Source organism: Equus przewalskii, chromosome 7 (assembly GCF_037783145.1).
Source record: "Equus przewalskii isolate Varuska chromosome 7, EquPr2, whole genome shotgun sequence".
Lineage (NCBI taxonomy): Eukaryota > Metazoa > Chordata > Mammalia > Perissodactyla > Equidae > Equus > Equus przewalskii.
This window is the reverse complement of record NC_091837.1, coordinates 34,194,141-34,218,119: the sequence shown is the minus strand read 5'-3', so window position 1 is coordinate 34,218,119 and position 23,979 is coordinate 34,194,141. Positions and strand designations below refer to the sequence as shown.

At 42.3% G+C, this 23,979-nt stretch overlaps 2 protein-coding genes across 9 annotated transcripts in view; one reads left to right on the top strand and one right to left on the bottom strand.

The window, feature by feature from the left end:
- Positions 1 to 4,765, bottom strand: part of PTPRM (protein tyrosine phosphatase receptor type M) — a 771,793-nt gene extending 767,028 nt beyond the window's left edge. For all 8 annotated transcript variants that reach the window (XM_070629469.1, XM_070629471.1, XM_070629470.1 and 5 more), the window contains exon 1: positions 4,213 to 4,765. In XM_070629469.1, the coding sequence (XP_070485570.1) occupies positions 4,213 to 4,285 (73 nt within the window). In that variant the 5' untranslated portion in view covers positions 4,286 to 4,765. The remainder of the gene's footprint in view (positions 1 to 4,212) is intronic.
- Positions 4,284 to 22,637, top strand: LOC103562793 (serine/arginine repetitive matrix protein 3-like). The gene is made up of 4 exons (XM_070630312.1): positions 4,284 to 4,769; positions 4,825 to 5,896; positions 6,606 to 6,679; positions 20,215 to 22,637. Exons 1-2 carry the CDS (start codon positions 4,284 to 4,286, stop codon positions 5,509 to 5,511), a joined length of 1,173 nt encoding a protein of 390 aa, XP_070486413.1. The 3' UTR covers positions 5,512 to 5,896; positions 6,606 to 6,679; positions 20,215 to 22,637.
- The last annotated feature ends 1,342 nt before the right edge of the window (positions 22,638 to 23,979 follow it).

Below are 23,979 nucleotides of genomic sequence, written 5' to 3'. Positions count from 1 at the left end.
TTTCAAAGAGAGGAATCTTAAAAAACACGGTGGACAATACCCTTAAGAAAGATGTTATACTGTTGAAAAAGTATGTAACTACTTATTAAAATGCCTGACCCCTGACTGAACACTATGTCTTGGGATATTTAGATAATACACACTCATTCCAGAAAACTTAATAAAATCTAAAACAAAAACTGAAAGGAAACAATACTTAATCCAAAACACAGTTTCTCTACCAAAAGATATAGACAGACTATGAATTCCTAGAATGGATTACAATTGTTATGGAACTACTAAAATGCAAATAAAGCCACCTATTTTTTATAGAATTATCACAAAAATACTTAAATTCTAAAACCTACATATCCCAAAATGAAAGACTATGCTTTATTCATATAGGGCTTATATAATCTGAAGACATAATTCAGATTACTTGCTCATTAAAGAAAGTTCATTTAGATTTCCTCAGGTCATATACACACTTATCCATATATCACTGTATGTAAGGAAATTCTCTTCTGCAAACCTGTAAAATAGGCCTTGTAAAACATGAGAGACTAAAACCTGTAATATTCCAGATCAGAACAATTTATTACTCTCAAGAAATATTTCTTTACATAGACCTAACACTAAAAATGTTACAGTAATTTCTTGGCATATTTCTTTCATTTCTTTAAATTTGAATGGTTTTCATATCAATTATCAATCTAGGCAAAGCACCACAAAAATGTAAAATGTCATGACAAGATATCTGAAAAAGAAAAAATAAATCACTCTGCTAAACAAATCTATTCCCACTCTTTATAAAGGGCACTTTAAAATTTTGTATTTTGAAATAATTTTAGACTTACAGAAAAGCTGTAAAAAGAACACAAAGATTTCAAGCACATGCTCACCTGCTTCCTCTAACGTTTACATCTGACATAACCATAGAATTAGCAAAACTAAGAAACTACACATTGGGACAATACTACTAACTAAACTATGGACTTTACTCCAATTTCAGCTATTTTTCCACAGATGTCCTTAAAAGAGTATTTTAAAAAATAAATTTCTCCACAAGAGTCCCCCAAGGTTATGTTAGGGATTAATCTGTTCCAAATACTAGAGTGGAAACAAAGGGCCAAATCTGTTTGTATTTCTATTTCTGCAAACCAAAGTGTGCCAAGCAGAACTTAACACATCAGTCCCATTATAATGTAAAACTAAACACTTGGTCACATAATATATTAATAACAACTTGGCTTTGAAGAAATCGGGTCAAAGAGACTGCCAGCTCTTTGGCTTCTCACTTGGAAAAGAGAATTTCAAGCAAAAGTAAAATGACTTAACTTTCTTCCTCACGTCTTACTTGTGTACCTTTTTATAAAAGTTATTTTTAATGATCATTAAAAGCCTAGAAGGCAGAAAGTGAACCTCCAACATTTTGCCTAACAAATGAGAAATCATAAAAGTAGAAAGTGATTTTTTTAAATGGAATGTTTATAGTAAATAAAGTCCTCATAGACCAAAAACCTAATTCTTTTCTTTTTTCTTCCAATAAGATTAGCACTCTATTTCTGATGTCTGGCACCCAAATTATGTGTAGTTACCTCCAGAAATGATAAACTGACAATCACATAAATTCCAAAACCATTCCAAAAGAGCATATGAGAATGAGGAGTGCTGCAGAAGAGGAACAACAATGTACCTTGTTTATAAATCTTCGTTACACCAAAAACCTCCACTGATTACATAAAACCTCATGACTGAGTCCACCGGGTGGCCTAAAGAGAACCTGAGTGGAAACTGTCCATTTCAAGGAGAGAAGATACAAGCCCAGTCTGACTTCTAACAATCACTCCTCTCACCCTCCTGTGTCAGTCATTTCACATACAATTTGAATGTTTCCGAATGATCGGGATTCACATTAATTGTTTATTCAATGAATAGTGAGCGCCTGTTAGGTCTAAGACTCTACGCTAAGTGCTTTTTGGAGACACACGGAGAAAAAAACTGACTTTGCCCTCAAGAAGTTTACAATCGAGCTCCTGTATCTTTAAAACTGATTTCCACGTCAGATGAAAAGCAGTCAACTATCATAATTTTTGGAAGAATCATAAAAAGAAATAAGTGCCAGTGCCATCATAATTAACTTTCCCAACATACAAAAAACCTGACTTTTCTAAAGCATTCACCTGTAAAATGCAACATGGAGAGAAAAAAATGTAATGTACTGCACCATATCTGATCCTCACACGCACAAAATTTGCCAACATCAATTTTTTTTAATTTCCACATTTCCAAGCAATCTCTTAGATACTGCCCTTCACATCCCCTTTACCCGCTAACATCCCAGGATAACCCTAGATTTCCAAATAAAAAGAAAGCACTTAAATTAATGGTATGAAAACTCAAACAAATAGAATGATCCATTTCCCCCAAAAGAAAAACCTGGCTTTTAGTAAAAGTCTCTTTGGGTTTGACTGATAATTTAAATCAGCCTTAACAAGGACCACAGGTCGCTACTACTAAGCTGAAATCCTTTTTAATGATAAGAGGCCTATGGTTTAAATAAGCTACGTAAATATTCGTTTCCACCCCCTTGCACAGAACTAAAAAGCCATCCAAAAGCTATTTGACACAGCTTAACTTTAAACAAATCCCAGGCAGGGAGTTTGGGATCTTAATAAAGAGAAAGCCATCACCAAGGGCCTCGCATTTGGCTTCTCATCCTAACGAGTCACCTGGCTCTAAAACTGGCCAGTCTGCCCCATAATTCACTAATAGGAAAGAACTCAGGCCCAAATCTGCATCAACTTTCTATCAGAGAGCAGCGCATCATTTTGTTAAGTCCTCTGGTGCACACGCAATTACCAGAAGTTAAGGAAATATCAAACTTAGGAAAAGGGTTTTTCTCTACCAAAGTTGACAGGTGGGGTTTTACAGCACAGAGCAATCAGCCAACTACAAATTCAACTTCATCTCTGTGGCCAACTGTGGTCCAGGGTCCTGCAGCTCGGTAACACAGGAGACACAGCCTTCTGTGCCTGTGTGTACCCTGGGCTCCAAGAAGTAAAAAGCTATGTTTCCACGAGCCAGAGAGCCAAACGTCTACACGGTCTAAAACACGCGTTTTACTGTTGGTGAAAGTCTCCTTCATCAAATTAAAAAGAAAAAGTCCAACTTACTCATCCCTCCCGAATAAACAAAGAAATCTATTTTACAACCCAAATTTAAAGCCAAATAGCAAGCTTTTTATTAAAAGAAAAACAAAAAGCCCAGCGCCACCACTGCATGTAGACCTTCATGAAAACTAATACACACAAGAAAGTGTGCAAATGTGCGACGTTAGCTGTCCATGCACGTGCGCGCTCCAGAAGCCGACGGCGATCCAGAGGTCATCGCTGTAACTCGGTGTGGGTCTCGGCCCCTCGCCTGACCCTCGACTCCGTTCCCAGGTCCTCTCCGCCAGGAGCTCCCCCGGACTCGGGACGCCCGCGCGCAGGCAGGCACACACGCACACTCATGCACACTCGCACGCACACTGCCAGTCCCCTTGCTGCCCACCTGGGAACCCGGGCGGCGAGGCCGGCGAACGAGCTGCCCCCGGCCGCGGCGCTCCGCTGGGGGCCGAGGGCGGGGAGGGGGAGCCCGGCGGGCGCAGGGCCGCGGCGCGTGGGGCCTGGGGGCCTGGGGGCCCGGGCCCTCCCTCTGGGGCGCCGGCTTCCCCCGCTGGGACGGCGGAGGAGCGCTCCCTTCTGCTCTCGGGAGCCAGGTCACCGACCGCAACGGGCTGGGGGCGGCGGCAGGAAGGGCAGGGTGCCGGGCGATCGCAGCCGCCGCCGGAGCTGCGGCCGGGCCGGGGAGATCGCCGCGGGCGCAGCGGGCACCGGCGACCCGGCCCGGCCGCGGCTAGGGGTCGGAAGGACAGCGCAGCGCCCACGCCCGGCGGCCGGCGGCTGCAGCTCCGAACTTCAGGCAAAGTTTTCTGCTGTTCCTCTCGGAGCCGGCCGGGGCCTCGGAGTGGCGGCGGCCGCCCCACGCAGGAGCCCAGGCCGCGGAGGGCCGGCGCCGAGATGCGGGTCCCGGCTCAGGGGCTCAGGCTGGGTGCCCGGCGCCAGCGACACGGCGGGCGCAGTGCCCCCCGCCACCCGCCCTCGGCTCTCGCACCCGAGGGGCTGCCGGCGTCCGGGCCCCAGCTCCGGCCCGCGCGCCCCCGGCCATGGCAGCAGGGGCCCCGCTTACCTGAAAACGCCTCCCCTGCCGCAGTTAGCAAAAGTCCGGCCAAAGTGGCCAGGCAAGTCCCAAGTCTCCTCATGTCGCGGCGTGCGCGCCGGGCCGCTCGCCGGCGGCGCCGGTGGGCGCGCGAGGGCGAAGGGCGGGCGGGAGCCCCGGCTGCGAGGCGGCGAGAAGAGCCGCGTAAACAGCCAGACACACAGGCAGACCCCGAAAGTGCCGGCGGTGGCACAAGTCCGGACTCCAGCGGCGGCGCCGCCAGGGAGAGGCGCCGGGTCCTCCGCCCCTGCCGCCCGCCTCAGTCGGCGTCCGGCGCTGCTGTGAGAGGGAGCGGAGGGCGCGCCCGCGGAGCCAAAATCCGCCCTCCGTGCCGGCGCTGCGCCGCCCTTGCTCGGACCCGAGCCGCCGGCACCCGCCGTGGCCGTGGCTGTGGCCGCGCGCGTCCCGCTCGCCGCCTCTCCGCCCGCAGCCCCGAGCCAGCCCCCGGGCGGCGGCGCGCCGCTGGCCGAGCGCGCGCCGGCTCCGCGCGGGGCTCTTGCACCCGACTGACTGGCGCTGCCCCGCAGGCCGGCTGAAGGGAGCGCCCACGTCACGCCGCCCGGCGCAGCCGCGGCCCGCTAGAGGGCGTGCGCGCCCAGCCCCGCCGGCCCGGCCGGCCTCGGGGGGACTCGGGGGCGGCCCGCGGCCACCGCTGCCGCCACCGGTGCGGCGTCCCCGCGCGGGGAGCAGCGGCGAGCAGACCCCGCCCCCTGCTCGCCCCAACTGCGCGCGGCCTCTGTTGGCGCTGGCTTCGGGGACCTGCCGTGCAAGGGCTGCGCCTCGACCAGAAGTTTGTCCAGGGGCGCCCGCCGCGAGGAGTTTGTGAGAACGGCGGCGGCCCCGAGGCCTGCGGCCCCGCGGGCGTGGCGAGCCGGCTGCGTCCCTGCCGCGCCGCGCCGGGCGGCGTGCCTCCGAGTCGCAGAGCCCGCGCCCCCGGCAGCTCGGGAAAGCCGAGCCAGGCGAGCGGCAGGCTGGAAGGGCTGCGGGCGGAGCGAAGTTGGCGGGCGCCGCGACCCCGCGGCGGGCCAGGGCGCTCCTGTCCCGGAGCCCGCGCCCGCGGAGCCTGCCGCGCTCCGCCGCCTCGTCGAGCCCCGCGTCCCCGGCGGCCCGCGGCGAGCGCACCGAGACGGGGGTTTGGACACAACCTGTGATTTCTGTATCTGGTGCGAAGTGTTGGGAAACGAGGGAGGAGGCGGCGTGACTGATGAATCAAATACTGCCTTGAAATATTTAATTTACCATTTTGGCTCTGGGATGACTAGTGAGTGAATAAAAAAACTTCCAATGCTTCAGTAAAGAGGTTCACTTTGTGAAATTACCGGAAAAAAAAAAGAAAGTGGTCGTTCCATCTCCCTCGGAGTGAGCGCCTTGAAATCGGCCCTGTGGACGGCAGGCCTGGCTGACTGAACGCAGTAGGAGGCCTGCGAAGAGGTTAACTTAGAAACCAAAGTAACGGGCCGTGAGTCACACGGTGTTCCAGCACCGGCAAAGACGTGGGCAGGACGCCGTGGGCAAGACGCCAAAGCCACGACGCAGGCATGCCCCAGAGCTCCCCAGCGTGCTTCCACCCACTGCTTATAAGGCCGAGAAAGTAGGGGGATCCCGCGCGCACCTTGGTCCTGTCTCCAGAAGACCTCACAACCGACAGACGAGGGTATGTTACAGCAGTCACGTCCCCGGGGCAGATTTAGGGACTAGAGGACTTGTGCCTTTGGCGTCCCAACCAACAGCTCCTCTTTCTTCAGGAATTCCACTTTCTAGATCCTTGTCAGAAGTGCTCTTTAAAAGGCTCTGTGTTAATAATTTACTTCTTAATATGACGTTACATCATCCTGCTACTTCTCCCAAGTATGTCCTTGTTGAGACTTTAATTGCAAAATGAGCATTTGAAGCATCAGAGAGGTAGGAGAATGGCATACCTCAAATGGGTCAACAAATGAGGGTGGTCCAGTCTGGAACCCAAATTTGCTTTTTTTTGAATGGCAATATGCTTTCCAATAGAACTTTCATGCTAGTAGATGCATAGAGAATCAAGATGAGGTAAAAGTAAATCTAGTCACTTTCCTTCTGAGAAACTTCAAGTTGGGTGAAAAAGCTAAGATTGGGATAGGTTTTCGTTGGCAACATATGTTAATTGCTTCAGCAAATGTCTGTTAAAGCCATATTATACGCCAGGCACTATGCCACGTCCTGTAGGTTGTGTTAAGCTGGGATCCCTCAGAAATAGACCTGGAGGTAAGATTTTAAGTCCAGTGGTTTTTATTGGGGAAGTAATCCCAGGAAGTCAGACAGTGGGAGAAAAATAAGTCAATATAGTCCCTCAAAACTTGTGACAACTACTGTCTGTTTACTCCCTCTTACAGGTGACTGGCCAGAGCAGCCCTGAGCCCAAATGGAAGGCCTCTGCTGAAACTGGATGGCTTGGACTTCCTCTAAGGTGGGGGCCCTATGGGAGTCCTCTGAGAGGACATTTGCTTTGACTTGTTTTTTCAGCAGTGGAGGTTCTTCATTTTAGTCCAACCATGGGATGTGTCCTGGCTCTCTGGGGACAATAGTGACATTTTCAAAATGGTCGGTCAGAGTTAGGGGTGCTGTGAGGCCAGCCTCCAGCATTGGTGGGCTTGGAGCAAGTGTACAAATGGAAACCCATCGTATGTCTAAATATTTCAGTTATTTATCAAGCTAGCAAACCACTATATCATATGTTACATCTTCCTACCTTGACAAATATAACAATATTGAAAGATAAGAAAATCTATAGTTTTTCAACCGGCCAGGGAGGGAAACACTAGACTCCCTGGGTACCTGCAGAAAGAGCAACCCTGCCACAGCAGAAGGAGACGAGTAACCCACACAGGGGTCATTCCTGGATCATTTGGACTAGTGATGAGAGGGAAGCACACTGCTGGGCCACAAAAGGCATCTCTTAGAAAAGCCCACTTCTCTAAGATCAGGAGACGTAGCTGACGCACCTAATACATAGATATAAGCACAGAGAAAGAGGCAAAATGAGGAGGCAAAGGGATACATTCCAAGCACAGGAACAGGACCAAAACCCCAGAAAAAGAAGTAAATGAAACAGAAATAAGCAACCTACCTGACAGAGTTCAAACAAAAACTCATAAGGATGCTCACTGATATTGGGAGACAACTGGATGAACACAGAATGTCAACAGAGAATTGGAAAATATAAAAAGAACCAATCAGAAATGAAGAATACAATACTAGAAATGAAAAATTCACTAGAGGGACTCAATAGCAGAGTAGATGATACAGAGGAACGGATCAGTGAGCTGGATGAAAGACTAGAGGAAATCACCCAAGCTGAACAGATAAAAGAAAAAAGAATTTAAAAGAATGAGAACAGTCTAAGGAACCTCTGGGAAAACATCAAGTGCACTAACATTCATATTATAGGTGTCGCAGAAGGAGAAGAGAGAGAGAAAGGGGCAGAGAATCTATTTGAAGAAATAATAGCTGAAAACTCTCCTAATCTGAGGAAGGAAACAAACATCCAAGTAGAGGAATCATACAGAGCACCAAACAAGATAAACCCAAGGAGGCCCACACCAAGACACATTATGATTAAAATGTCCAAAATTAAAGATAAAGAGAGAATCCAAAAAGCAGTAAGAGAAAGGCAACAAGTGACATACAAAGGAAAGCCCATAAGGCTATCACCAGACTTCTCAGCCAAAACCCTTCAAGCTAGAAGAGAGTGGCATGACATATTTAAAGTGCTGAAAGGACAAAACCTGCAGCCAGGAATACTCTATCTAGCAAGGTTATCATTCAGAATGGATGGAGAGATAAAAAGCTTCCCAGACAAGCAAAAATTAGAGGAGTTTATCACCAAGAAACCAGTTCTACAAGAAATGCTGAAGGGACTTAGTTAAGTGGGACAGAGAAGACCAAAAATAAGGATAAGAAAATTATCAAAACAAACACACAAACAAAAAACAACCAAGCAATAGAACCACTAGTAAAGGCAAATATATAGTCAAGGTAGCAGATCAAACACCTATGAACATAATATGAAGGTTAAAAGACCAAAGTACTAAAACTATTTATTTCAATGATAAGAGGGTAATGGAAAGACACACACAAAACAAGAGACTAGATATGATTTCAAAAACATAAAATGTGGGAGGAGGGGAGTAAAAGAGTAGAGCTTTTAGACAGAGGTCTAGCTAAGGAGACTATCAACTCAATATAGGTTGCTATATATGTAGAATATTATATAGGAACCTCATGGTAATCAGAAACCAGAAACCTATACAGAAAATACACAAATAAGTAAGAGGAAAGAAATCAAGCATATCACTGAAGAAAGCCATCAAACCACAAGAGAAGAGAGCAAGAGCAGAACAAAGAAACAGAGAACTACTAAAGCACTCAGAAAAAAAAAGGAACAAAATGGCAATAAATACATAGTTATCAATAGCTACTTTAAATGTCAATGGACTAAATGTTCCAATCAAAAAGCATAAGGTGGCTGATTGGATAAAAAAACAAGACCCATATATATGCTGCATACAAGAGGCACACTTCAGACCAAAGGACACTCACAAACTGAAAGTGAAAGGGTGGAAAAAGTTATTCCATGCAAATGGCAAAGAAAAGAAAGCTGGAATAGCAACACTTATGTCAGACAAAATAGGCTTTAAAACAAAAACTGTAACAGGAGACAAAGAAGGGCACTATATAATGATAAAGGGAACAATCCAACAAGAGCATATAACACTTATAAATATCTATGCACCCAACATAGGAGCAACTAAATATATAAAGCAATTATTAAGAGACTTAAAGGAGAAATAGACAGCAACACAATAATAGTAGGGGCCTTCAGCACTCCACTTACACCAGTGGATAGATCATCCAAACAGAAGATCAGTAAGAAACACTGACCTTAAATGACACATTAGATCAGATGGACTTGGTAGATATATACAGAACATTCCATCCACAAACCAAAGAATACTCATTCTTTTCAAATGCATATGGAAGATGCTCCAGGATAGATCACATATTAGGCCACAAAGCAAGTCTCAATAAATTAAAGAAGATTGAAATAATACCAAGCATCTTTTCCAACCACAAAGGTATGAAACTAGAAATCAACTACAGGAAGAAAATCAGATAAGCCACAAATATGAGATTAAAGAAAATGCTACTAAACAACAATTGGGTCAATGAGAAATGAAAGGAGAAATAAAAAATTACCTGAAGACAAATGAAAATGAAATTCCGACATGCCCAAATCTATGGGATACAGCAAAAGCAGTTCTAAGAGGAAAGTTTATAGCAATTCACGCCTACCTCAACAAACAAGAAAAATCCCCCTCCCCCCCAAATCTAACACTGCACCTAATGGAACTGGAAGAAGAAGAACAAACAAAACCCTAAATCAGTAGAAGGAAGGAAATAATAAAAATCAGAACACAAATAAATGAAATAGAGACTATAAAACAGAAGAAAAAATCAGTGAAACCAAGAGCTGGTTCTTCGAAAAGATAAACAAAATTGACCAACCTTCAGCTAGACTCACGAAGAAAAAAAGAGAGAAGGCTCAAATAAAATCAGAAATTAAAGAGGAGAAATTCAATGGACACCTCAGTAATACAAAAGATATGGGAGAATACTATGAAAAGCTATACGCCAACAAATTGGATAATCTAAAAGAAATGGATAAATTCTTAGAATCATACAACCTTTCAAAACTGGATCAAGAAGAAGTAGAGAATTTGAATAGACCAATCACCAGTAAGGAGATTGAAACAGTAATCAAAAACCTCCCCAAAAATGAAAGTCCAGGACCAGACAGCTTCCCTGGTGAATTCTACCAAATGTTCAAAGAAGACTGAATACCCATCCTTCTCAAACTCTTCCACAAATTGAAGAAGAGGGGAGGCTTCCTAACTCATTCGTCGAAGCCAACATTATCCTGATACCAAAACCAGACAGGGACAACACAAAAAAAGAAAATTACAGACCAATATCACTGATGCACATCAAAGCAAAAATCCTCAACAAAATATTGGTGAATAGAATACAACAATACATTAAAAAGTTCATACACCATGATCGAGAGGGTTTGATTCCAGGAATACAGGGATGGTTCAACACCTACAAGTCAATCAATGTGATACACCACATTAACAAGATGACAAATAAAAATCACATGATCGTCTCAATAGATGCAGAGAAAGCATTTGACAAGATACTGCATCCATTTAGGATAAAAACTCTAAATAAAATGGGTATAGAAGGAAAATAACATAATTAAGGCCATATATGACACAAAAAACCACATCTAATATCATCCTCAATAGAGAAAAATTGAAAGCTATCTCTCTAAGAACAGGAAGCAGACAAGGATGCTCACTTTCACCACCCTTATTTAACATAGTATTGGAAGTCCTAGCCAGAGCAATCAGGCAAGAAAAAGAAATAAAAGGATCTACATTAGAAAAGAAGTGAAACTGTCACTATTTGCAGACGATATGATTTTCCATATAGAAAAACTTAAAGAACTCACTAAGAAACTTTTACAAATAAATGAATACAGTCAAGCGAAAGGATACAAAATCAATATACAAAAATCAGTTATGTTTCTATACACTAACAACGAAGTAGCAGAAAGAGAAATTAAGAAGACAATCCCATTTACAATTGCAATACAAAGAATAAAATACCTAGGAATAAACTTAACCAAAGAGGTGAAAGATCTGTACACTAAAGACTATAAAACACTATTGAAAGAAATTGAAGAAGACGCAAAGAAATGGAAAGATATTCCATGCTCTTGGATTGGAAGAAGTAACGTAGTTAAAATGTCCATACTTCCTAAAGCAGTCTATAGATTCAATGCAATTCCTATCAAAGTTCCAAGGACATTTTTCACAGAAACAGAACAAAGAATCCTTAAATTTATATGGAACAACGAAAGACCCCAAATAGCCAAAGGGATCCCGAGGAAAAAACAAAGCTGGAGGTATCACATTCCCTGATTTCAAAATATTCTACAAAGCTATAGTAACCAAACAGCATGGTACTGGCACAAAAACAGACACACAGATCAATGGAACAGAATCCGGAGCCCAGAAACAAACCCACACATGTATGGACAGCTAATTTTCAACAAGGGAGCCAAGAGCATACAATGGAGAAAGGAGAGTCTCTTCAATAAATGATGTTGGGAAAACTGGACAGCCACATGCAAAAGAATGAAAGTAGACCATTGTATTACACCATGCACAAAAATCAACTCAAAATGGATTAGAGACTTGCATGTAAGACCTGAAACCATAAAACTTCTAGAAGAAAACTTAGGCAGTACGCTCTTTGACATCCATCTTAGCAGCATTTTTTCAAATACCATGTCTGGATTGGGCAAGGGAAACAATAGAAAAAATAAACAAACGGGACTACATCAAACTAAAAAGCTTCTGCACAGCAAAGGAAACCATCAACAAAACGAAAAGACAACCTAACAATTGAGAGAAGATATTTGCAAACCATATATCAGATAAGGGGTTAATATCCAAAATATACAAAGAACTCATACATCTCAACAACAAAAAAACCCAACAACCCAATTAAAAGAATGGGCAAAAAATCTGAACAGAGATTTTTCCAAAGAAGATATAAGGATGGCCAACAGGCATCTGAAAAGATTTTCAATATCATTAACTATCAGGGAAATGCAAATCAAAACTACAATGAGGTATCACCTCACTCCCGTCAGAATGGCTATATTAGCAAGACAGGAGACAACAAATGTTGGAGAGGATTTGGAGAGAAGGGAACCCTCTTACATTGCTGGTGGGAGTGCAAACTGGTGCAGCCACTGTGGAAAACAGTGTGGACTTTCCTCAGAAAATTAAGAATAGATCTACCATATGATCAGTCTATTCTGCTCCTGGATATTTATCCAAAGAACTTGAAAACATGAATGCATAAAGATACATGCACCCCTATGTTCATTGCAGCCTTATTCACAATAGCCAAGACTTGGAAGCAAACTGGGTGCCCATCAATGGATGAATGGATAAAGATGTGGTATAGATACACAATGGAATAATACTCAGCCATAAGAAGCAATGAAATCTGGCCATTTGTGACAACATGGATGGACCTTGAGGGTATTATGCTAAGTGAAATAAGTCAGAGGGAGAAAATCAAATACCGTATGATCTCATTCATAATTAGAAGACCAAAAATAATGACAAACAGACACATAGCAACAGAGATTGGATTAGTGGTTACCAGACGGGAAGGAGGGAGGAAGGGAGGAGGGTGAAAAGAGTGATTAGGCACATGTGTGTGGGGATGGATTGTAATTAGTCTTTGGGTGGTGAACATGATGTAATCTACACAGAACTTGAAATATATTACACAGTACACCTGAAAGTTGTGTAATGTTATAATCCAATGTTACTGCAATAAAAAAGAAAACAGTCAAGAAAAGAAAAAGACCTATAGTTTTTATATGACAAAAGCCAGCAAAATATCAAAGACAACTGAATATATCCTCATGCATACCTAGATTTTCTGTTGATAGTCTGGCTATATGAATAAGTAATAAAATAAAGATATACATAATTAATACATTATTATATATTTATTCCATTAAATTGATTTTTTCCTTTATTTGAGTAAAAACTAATATGTTGTTATAATTAAGATGGTCACATAATTCGTGTTACAGGGATGGTAATGATCTGAAGCTTTGCTGTTCTATATGGCGCACCTAGCCACATTTCAGTCAGTTTTGTTCCTCAGTAGCACTGGCTATATTGCAAGTGCTCTTAGACACATGTGGCTAGTGGCCACTGTATTGGACAGCACAGATATAGAATATTTCCATCATCACAGAAAGTTCCATGGGACAACACTGATAAAAGATTAGTGTACTAAAATTTTACAAAATTGGAGTATATTTTTCATCAAAATTTAAATCAAATTTTTAAAATTAGAAAATTAAAATACTTTCCCATAGTTGTTGAAAGTTATTTTCTTCCAAATGGTTCAAGGTTATCTATTAAAATTAAAACGCGAGCTACAAATTATGATTATGAATACCAATATTTAAATAAAAATTATTCATAAAAAGCTTAAAATTTTTATTTAGCATTTGAACATTCAATTATACCTTATTAAATTTTTTTTTGAGGAAGATTAGCCCTGAGCTAACTGCTGCCAATCCTCCTCTTTTTGCTGAGGAAGACTGGCCCAGAGCCAACATCCATGCCCATCTTCCTCTACTTTACATGTGGGACGCCTACCACAGCATGGCTTGCCAAGCGGTGCCTTGTCCACACCTGGATCCCAATCAGGGAACCCTGGGCCGCCAAGAAGCGGAACGTGTGCACTTAACTGCTGTGCCACCGGACCAGCCCCTAAATTTTTGATAAAATAAAAACTATTAGCAGTTCTAACATTCAGTGTCCACCTGGTTGTCCATGTAAAGAATCAGTGTCACATTTCACATGTGTTATAAAGACATTTCTACCATTTTAACTGTCAAATTAATTACTTAGTTTGGCAAAATATTCCTCAGTCACCATGTTCAACCAGGTGCCAATACTATATGAATGGGCGACTTCCTTCTGAACCATGGATTGGAACACGAAGGGAAGCAAGAAAACTGATGCTTGACACTACTGGAAACAGTGTGCATTATTTAAGACTGTATGATATTCTTGCTGTCTGAAAGGAAAGACTTGATTCTTAATTAATATGACTTCAAGACAGTGCCTCTGCCATTACATCATCCACACAGCTAAGTGTCCATCCGCCGTGTCAGCAGCAGCACACACCAAAAACCTTCACAGCAGTATTTCCCAGACAGGGGACCCAAGTTGTGGGGAAGCGTTTCTCTGGGGCCTGAACAGAGTTGGTTTTGAGAGCAGATGTTTAGGATTATGTTTATGCTTCCTGAGCACTAAGCACCAGACCCTAGTGACAGAAGTGACCATGTCTCCCTTAATAAATTTATTTTGATAGGTTTGTGATACTCAGGCCCTGTAAGGCACGGGCACAGGGCAGGAGCCCACCTTGCCAGGTCTGTGGGCAGAATGGCCAACTGCACTTATGGAGTAGTGGGATCTCTAGCAGCAGTTCGTGAAACTTGTCCAAACTGCATTCAAGTCAAAATGTAAGTTAAGAAAAGGAAGGAAACTGGTCTGACCATAAGCTACCCCTACCTATCCAAATTATATGTTGACTTTAGACCTTAACTTCATGCAGAAAGTCCCTGATCCATCCAAAGTATCACCACACCTGCCAAAAGGCATAGACAAAGTTAGGTCACTTAAATGCCCCAAGGTGGCTTAATTGAAAAGATTGTCCTTATTTTCATTACTCATGTTTTCTTCTCTAGGCCTTGTTGCTATGATTATTTCCCACTTTTTGAGGTACACTGAGATCATGAAAGTGTATTTCGAGACAATGAAGGGAAAATGTAAGCACCCTGTATAGGTTTCCACAAAGACGTATTGTCTTTCTCTGATCAAAAGACAGTATGTCGCTGAAAAAAAGAAAGGAAGGAAGGAGGCAGGGAGAGAGGGGAAAGAGAGGACAGATGGAGAGAGGGAAGGAAGGAAGGAGAAAGGGAGGGAGTCGGAGACAGAGAGCTAGCTCAGAATGTGGAGTGCACCTTCACTGAGTCCCGACTGCGAGTTAAATTAGTTGATTTCCACTCCCTGCTTGTAGCAGTGGCATCACACGTGAAAGCTCGGTGTGGTTCTAGAGGCACTGGACAGACTGATGGTTTATTCTGTGGATCTCAGACTAAGCAAAGCTTTAAGTGTACAGTGCATCACAGTCTCTGCCCAGCCCTCAGAGCAGTGTGTGCGCCCTGGGCAGCAGCGGGGCAGCGGGACACGGTGATGGCAGACCCCTGCCCTGCACACACTCGCCACTGGAGTCTACTCTGCTTAGCTTCAGACAGGAGAGGAGCAAACAGAACTTTTCACCCAGGACTTCACATCATTGCTCACCTTTTGAATGTGTGCACATGAAACTGGGGAGAATGGCATGAGATGGAAAACTCATTGTTTTTCTCAGGGGCCGGAAGAAACCAGGTCATTTAAACTTTCCCCGATGCAGCCCTGTTCTCACCTGAACAGAAGAAAGAATGGGCGCAGGTGCCCTTTGTTATAGCTGTTCATGTCCTACCTAAGGCCAGAACCTGTCACCGACAAAAGGCAAAACTCATCCCAGCATAGTTCAAAGCCACTTTTGTATAAAGGATTAAATCACTAGGGTGACATTTTTGATGCCCCAGGAATTCCTTCTCATGGCTTAATTAAGACAGGAGAGGTAATACGTTTTAGTTCTTTGTTTTGCCCCCATTACCCTCAGAATATAATCTCCTGAAGTGTTGATGCTAGGGCAATGCATTTGCATATTATTTTTAAAAATCTTAACCCTCACACTATTAATCTGCGTGACATTGGGCAAGTCACTTAACCTCTCTGTGCTTCAGTTTCCTTATCTGTAAACTGAAGGGAATAATTGTACCTACTTCACAGAGTTCTTGTGAGGATTAAATGAGTAATAATACAAAGTGTTTGGAACAGTTTCTGGCACATAATTAGTGATATATAGGTGGTTGTTGTTAGTAACCACTGATTTTAGAATCAAATACTAAAGAGAGTCTGCTGTGCACAAAGTTCTGTGCTAGGGTTCTGTACAGGCGGAGATGGGATAGAAAAATCTAATTGGGCTCAGTTACCATTTGGATGGGAAGACCGTCAACAGTTGTTCCCATCCTTTCTCATCAGACTCTTCTTTTGGGCATACTGAGGTTCTGTCAGCTGCTAGACCCCACCCAGGACCATATCCAGTAAACCCCGTGGTTTGTCTCAGCAGGGCTTCCTGTTTGCTCATCTGCAGATGAGAGTAAGAGTTTTTGTCCTGTCTGCCGTCTTGCATTGTGAGAATCAGTGACAGTGTGTATGGCGCTGCTTTAGAAACAGGCCCTCGCTTACTGGACTTTGAGTTCATTATGTGGCTCTCATATTTCATTTTACCAGGTGGGATTAGAAGTTCAATTTGCAAATAGGTGATATTTTTATAAAAATCTGTTTCTAATTGGAACTTTTACCTTTTCACTATTTTAGGTAAAATGATTAGGTAGGTTGATATTCTTGAAAAATTCCCCACTTAGTCATGGGTTCCGTAGCAAGGTGAATGCTACGTGGCAGTCTCAATATACTGGAAAATATAATTATGGCAGCCACATCCAAACCTGTGTTCCCAGGAACAGTAGATGTAGGAAGTGACCTGCTGGAGAGACCCTGGCAACAATCTAACCTTCAGAATGCCTGTCACCTCTGTAGATTGTTTTGTATGTTCTGCAGGGAATGACACAGATCTCCCTGTGACTTCCCTGCCATGTGTGAGCAGGACACTAGGGCTGATTTACGCCGAGGAGCCCCCTGGGGAAACAGGTCAAGCTGTACCCTTTCCTTCCGCTCCTGCATCCTGGACGAGGGGAAACGACTGCCTACAGGAGGCACTCCTCTGACCAGAAGGCTGTCTGCCCCGCCCTCTGGGAAGGGAGAGCCAGTGGTAGGCTTTTTCCTCTCTGGAAGCAGGGATCCATCTTAAGTGACCAGAGGCAGCAGCAACCTTACAGACACAGTAACCACTCTCCCAAACACACATCAGTGGTAGTTCTCAGGCTGGTTCCTTGAATATGGGAAAAGACAAGGAAAAAAACTGATTTATGAAGATTTTATCAGAGCCCTCTGGTGGTCATTGTAGACTCACTTCCTTTGTTTAAGTCACCAAGAAGTCCTAGAGGAAAATGCTTCCTGCAATCTCTGGAGCTGGGAAGTTTTAGAGATCTGCTGGCTCACTCAGAACGTGTGCAATGACACATTGCTGTCTGCATCACAGTCGATTCAAAGGCACAGACAGGCACCAGCTCACCAAGCTGCAGCTCCTTTCCACACGGGTGTTCAATACACAAGCAAGTGTCGGTCTTTGTATCCCTCTTTTCTCCCCAGAGGCTTTGAACTAATGTTTTATATTAGTTCTTGTGCCTTTGAGTGAGATAACTGTTTTTTCTCACAACACAGTTTGGAGGTTAGTCAGATTTTCCAAAACTCAGGGTGGAAATCATGGTACCGTATCATGTTCCCATGGATTCTTATTTCCTTTTTATTTCGCTTTCTTTAAAACAAATCCTTTGAAGTCAATAGGTACATTCCTTAAATCTCTGCTTGACTAGTACTATTAAGAAACGTACTAACAATGTCAGTCCTACCTCAGATTAAATTATTGCAACAATGGTGTCCTAGGTCCTGTGATCTGTAATATAGCTGGGTTTCCACTAGAATAAGAAAAAAGCATTTCAATGCTAACATCAAAGAAAAGATCATCTTTACTTTCTCTTCATCTTTGATATTTTAAAGTTTCCAAATGTTGCATTTTAAATTGAAGATTTCTAGAAGTCATTACTGTCAAGATGAGACAAGCTGTAGAAGAAAACATTCAAACTTATCTCAGTGTGTTTTTTGAGCTAACATTTACTGAAGCCTTACTAGGAGCAAAGCATTTTGCTCGAGCAGTAAAACTCTGAAAGACGTATATGATCACCATGGCTATTTTAGAGACAAGGAAACTGAGGCTTAAAGATAGAATGACCTAGATCTTATAAAGATAAGTAATATAATTAGGCCACAATCACTCAGCTGGTGGCAAGTGGTGGAACTTAAATTTGTAGGCAAATATTCTAATTTCCAGGGCTCCCTTTCTTAATCACTCTGGTGTAATTTCCATCTTCATCTTTGTCTCTTCCTACCAAAAATTCTTTGTCACATGGTTGTCTAACTTGCCATTCTCTGGCCACACACTGCACTGATCTTTGTTTATGTGATTATCTCAAAGCTCCTAACTAAATTTTTTCCATCCTTGAAGGATGTATAAGTCAGGATTTTGTTGATCTCTGGATAACAGATGACCAGCCAACCCTGGCATATAGAACAATGGTTAAGGATGTAGGATTGAGTAATACACTGCCTGAGTTCAAAGTCCAGCTGCTCCACTTACTAACTGAATAACTTGAGTAAATTATTCAACCTTTCTATGCCTCAACTTCCTTATCTAAAAATTAGGATAACAATGGTACTCATTTCTTTAAGTCTTTGTGAGGATAACTGTGAATTTAAGTAAACCACTTAGAAAGTGTTAAAAAATAAGTTACCATTCTGTAGTTTCTTATATGGAGGTAGGCAGTCCAGGTGGTGCAGCCATGTCACCATGCCGTTGAGGATCCAGTTTCCTCCTGTTCTCCTGCTCATTCTCAGCCTTGCAAAACCTAAGTGCCTCCTGCATTCCAGGCAGAAAGAGGAAAGGCAAAGGACAAAACCACTTCTTGTGGGTATTTGGCTTTTCTATGAGAAGGAAAGGCCCCCAAAGGACTTTCTCCTCCAGCAAAAATGGTGTCATATGACCAGGCCTCGCTTCCATGGTAGCTGGGAATTGTAGTCATATGTTTTCCAGCCTCTCTAGTGGAGGAAGGTAGGGGAGAACGCGGTTGGGAATGGCTGTTAAGTGAACCGACCTCTAGTACCGCCCAAAAGACCCAGCTCCTAGCCCACCTACTTGTCTTCCTTAATTACCGACTTAAAGGGCAAGACTTAGACTATGTCTTTGGAACTAATTTATGGTTCTGTCTGCCTGGGACCCATATTTTTTCATGGTTGGTTTTTTCTTATCTTCAGGCTCCGGTTAATGCCTTCTCCTCAGAAAGGAACTCTCTAACCACCCCAATGAATACAGGTTTCTCCTCCTATCCTCCTTCGCAGCACTCTGCTTATTTCCTTCCTGATGCTGAATTTAATTGGTGAGATGAGAAGGACGATATTTTTTATATTCCCAGTAAGCAGGGTTTTTTCCCTGCCCTTGGTACACCACTATGGCCCCTCCTAAGAGGGCAGGATGCTGTCACTTCAGGAAGGAGGAGAATATACTGTGGAAGTTCAGGTCAAAGAGAACCGAGGGTGGAGAGCCATCCCCTTGCTGCCACAGTGAACACTGGCAGAAAAAGGAAACGAAAGTAGAGCTACGAGGCCAGACATCAAGGCGGAGGTGCCCAAGAACACTGAGGTCAGTGGCCCAATTTCAGAGAATAGTCACACCTCTCATAGAAATCCCAGGTTCAACATGTCACTAGTCTGACCAGGTCAGTCATATCATTCAATAGCTGCACAGGAACGTAGCTGGATTTTTTTGAATGAATGAATAAACGAATGGATTATTTTGAATGATCTGTTTTGACAGAATGTGAATACCCCATGTTTTGATGAGATGTGAGATTTTGGCCTCACTGCAATTTAGCTACAAAATGACGTTTTGTTCCCTCAAAGATGACTTCTTCAGGGCAGAGACTGCCTTTTTCTTCTTTGCATCCCCTTTGGGGCCTCCTACAGAGGTACTCCATGGATATTACTTAATTGATTAAATGAGGTGCTGAAGATAAAAATGACAGAATTAGGAAGAAACAAAGGATTATAAATCCTAGGTTACCTGTATTTTTCTTCAGAAAAGAGAGATACTAGCAGATGGAAATGGCAGATACTGTCGGCTCACTTCTGTGCTTAATATAGAAGAACAGCCATGAAGGAAATAAGATTCCCAGAGGGCACCTAAGATAAGAAAATCAGTATTTAACCTTAAGAAATATGGCTTTGTACTTAGCTAATGACTTGTGTTGTACGCATGCTTACCAGGGAATCAAATTTGATGTCTTGAAATCTTGATTAAATTTCTAGGTTTCATTCTGTTTCCCTAACCATAAATTTATCTGAATTTTTTTTAGCGTTTGCTTGGTAGAGACTGGAATCTTTAATTCCTGCCTAATACTCTCATTTTTGTCAGACTATGTAGACATTGAATCAGCCACCAGAATCAGCTCCCTGCTGTTTCATTCTCTCGGTCCTCTGTTCATTTCAGGAGCTCCATTAGAGCACATGTGAACAGAAGCATGGCAGCTCCAGTTCCATCCATCGATGGCAGTGACCTCTGGGACGTGAACCTCTATGATCCTCAGTTTCCACTTAGGTTAAAGGACTAATACCTGCTCAAATGGAATTATAAAATTATGAGGAGGATGAAATGAGGTCCATGTGAAATACTTTATATAATGTACAGCGATATACAGATGAGAATTATCATATCTTATACATAGCATCATGAGCCTGTATTTCATTCCCTTTTTACAGGAAAAGATACTGAGAGCAGAAAGTCCAAATTTATTAGGGATTTGTGTTAAAGATGGTATACTGAACACACTCTTGTACCTTTGCCTCCTCCTGAAATCCTAAAATAATGACAATAAAGAGATAGGGAGAAAAAAAGGAGGCAATAGCAACACAATTTTGAAAGTGGAAAAGCAAAAGTGGAAAGAAGAGTGGCAACTTACCAGCAGAACAAGGGAAAACGAATCCTAAGCTGCAACTTGAGAAACTCAAGAAGCACTCTACTCTGCACCCCCAAAGTCCCCAAGGCTTCAGGAAGTGGGGTCTAAGTGGGCTGCAAACAGGAGGGTTGTTAAAAGTCTGTTTAAATGTAGTGAACACCCGCTGACCAAATCATCTTTTCTCTGCTTGACCAAGGTGACTGCCTCTCATCTGCTCTGGCTGAAGATTAGAGGTTAATGCTCTGGCAGAGTCACAGCAGGCAGTGTTTGCACTGCTTGGGGACATCAGGCACAAGTGAGGTTGGGACTACCATGTTGAAGATGGAGCTTAAGTGACAGTGTAAATAATGAATTCTGAAACACCTCAAACTTTTTTCCCCCTCAGCTTCCAGAACATTGACCACTAGGCTTCTCTTCTCCAGACAGAAGATGAGAAGATTCTTCTCTGAAGAATCCGACCAGCTCAAGAGATAAGACCTAGATTCCGATGTTGGGGTTCTGCCAATGAAACCGTCCAGTAGCTGACAAACATGTACATGCCTCACCCACATGCTTGGAACTTCCCACAAGCTTCAAAATGCCCCATTTTTTTTCTTCTATCTATTTATAGCTCTACTGAGGTATAATGTACAACTATAAAATAATGTCCCACTTTTAAATATGATAGAGAATCAGGGGCTATCAGAAAGCTGAGGAACATCTCTAATATGAAACATAATAAACAGAAACAACTAACATCAGATATTAGACGGAGACATGAAAACTTCAAAAAATATCTATCAATAACAGTCTTAGAGCCTCTTTAAAATAAAAGCAAGATGCTATAGAAAGGAGTATCCAAAGAACAAAAATGAATTCTTAGAAATTAAAAATAAAATAGCAGAAATCAAAGACTCAATAGAAAGGATGGAAAATAAAGTTCTTGAATTTATTCATTAAAGTAGAACAAATTTACTTTCCATTAAAGCAGGAGGAAAAGACATGGAAAAGAAATATAGGAATGAAAAGATGAGAAAATCAGAACATTAGGCCAGGAACATTTATCATCCAGAAAATGAAGTTCCAAAGGAAAAGAAAAAGAGAGAAAACAGAGGGACATAAATAATCAGAAAATAAACGAAGAACATTTTCCAGAAATGAAGAGCTTGGATCTCCAGATCGAAAGGGCCCTTTGAAGCCCAGCATAAAAGAGGAGAATAGCCCTAGAACATGCACATCATCGTGAAATTTCAGAGCAGTGGGACAAAGAAAAGATATCCCAAGCTTCCAGAGAGGAAAAACTGGCTTCAGAAAATGGATTGTGAAGCAGAATGAATTTAGACTTCTCAACAGCATTCAGAAGCCTGGAAAACAACAGAATAAAGGCTTCAAAATTCTGAAAGAAACCTATTTCCTATCTGAAATTGTATTCTCAGCCACACTAAAATAAAGTGTTATGGCGAAATAAAAACATGTTCAAATATGCAAAGTTTCAGAAAAATTAACTTCTTCTAAGGAAACTACTGACAGATGTGCTCCACCCAAATGAGAGAGCAAACCAAGAATTAAAAAGGCATAGAATTTGGAATACAAAAGATTCAACACAGGAAAGACAGAGAGAATTCTCAGGATTATAGTGTAGGGAGATCTCAGATGACAGCTGTGCAGAACACCCAGGCAAGACTGGGTTGAGTCAGGAGGTCCATGAGAGTTGTCTCCAAGAAGATGAAATTAATAGAATCCTTGATATGTTTAAACATAGTGAGAGGAGATTTAGATGTTCGTGCGTAGAATTTGGAATGAATTGTTGATACAAATTAGATGATTAGAAAATTAAGCCAGCAAAAAATAAGTCTATTGTTAACTCCAAAAAGTTGTGAAGGAAAGAAAATGTGATCATAGAATACAACATGTCACTGTGAACAGCATTTGGTTGTTATAATAATGTTAACAATAAATATTTATCTCACCCAAATTATTATATAACTGTATTGAGAGGCTGGGAACACAGAAGAGTGGTGTTTCTGCTGTATGGGGGTGATGGTGGTGAGGGAGGGTAGTAAAGGAGAGCCGAATCTTCATCCTCCCACATGGAGAGTCAATAGCAAAGTCTTAAATTAGTAGTATATAAACATGGTATTTAGATATGTGAAGGTAAATATCAAAAGAAATGGTTAATAGTGTTAAAAGTGATTGTCCCTAAGAATAGGAAATGTGTATGGGGGCGGAGGAGAGTGGTCATCATGTGGTCATTAGAACAGATTTTGTGCATTTGTAACTGTAATAAAACTATAAACTAAATTGCTCAAAAAGTCAACTAAATTGCCAAACTATATTTTTGGCACAGGAGACAAAATTATAGTTTCTCAACATCTTTTCTTTGGATTATACAACTTGCCCCATTTCTAAGCACTTGAGACACTGAAATTACAAATAGCCAATGGCTAGACCAAATATAAAAATAGAACTCTGACCCATAATCTGCAGCAACCAGCCCAGGAAGCCAACCTGCTATAAGCCCACCTTGTAGGAAATCAGACCATAACCCCTTGCAACAATTGGCCCCAAATGGCCAGAACTTGATTAATAACTGACAGCTTCCCTAATTTTTGTCCCAGCTTCCAACTGAGGACCAACTCGCGAAAGGCAAGTGTACACCCCTAACCAATTACCTAGGATGCATCTTTTCCAGCTAGCCCGCTAACAGCTCCCCCATGCCACCATCCTCCAAGCAGTGCATACCTGAAGCTTTCCTTTGTCCCACATAGCTATCCCACTCTTCGGGCTGCCTTTGAGTCTTGACCAAGCACAAGTGTTGGTGGCTGACTCCCTTGCTAAGCAAGTTCTTAATAAATACCCTTTGCTTGTTCTCATTTAATTGGTCTTCAGTTATTTCCACACACTATTTTGTGGCATTGCAAATTTTTGAAGATTGAAAACCATTTTATTTGTCAAGAATTAATGTCAGCTAAACCAACGATACAAATTCAGGAAGATTTACTAATTTCTTGACAAATCCTTACATTTATTTGCTCATATATTGTGCTCTATTTCAACATAGAAAGTGCTGCACTGGGTGTCATGGAAGATACAAAGATGAATTAGGTAAGTTGAGTATTTCAGTTAATTGGATTTAATAATTTTAGAGTTTCTTAAATTCAGATAATCAAAATTATCTCAAGTTTAGACAACTCAATTAAAGCTGTATTCATACTTTTAAGAAAATGAACATAATTTTAAAAAGCAAGTTCCAAAAAGAGAGATCAACTTAGTATTATACTTTTTTATTTAAAATTTTCTCTCAAATTGCCCAATTTAAA

What these genes read in the sequence shown, in the direction of transcription:
- LOC103562793 (XM_070630312.1), top strand. Translation starts at nt 4,284, where the DNA reads ATGTCGCGGCGTGCGCGCCGGGCCGCTCGCCGGCGGCGCCGGTGGGCG. An exon ending in TGACTGGCGCTGCCCCGCAG is followed by an intron (nt 4,770 to 4,824) that starts GCCGGCTGAAGG and finishes GCGGCCCGCTAG; the next exon opens with AGGGCGTGCGCGCCCAGCCC.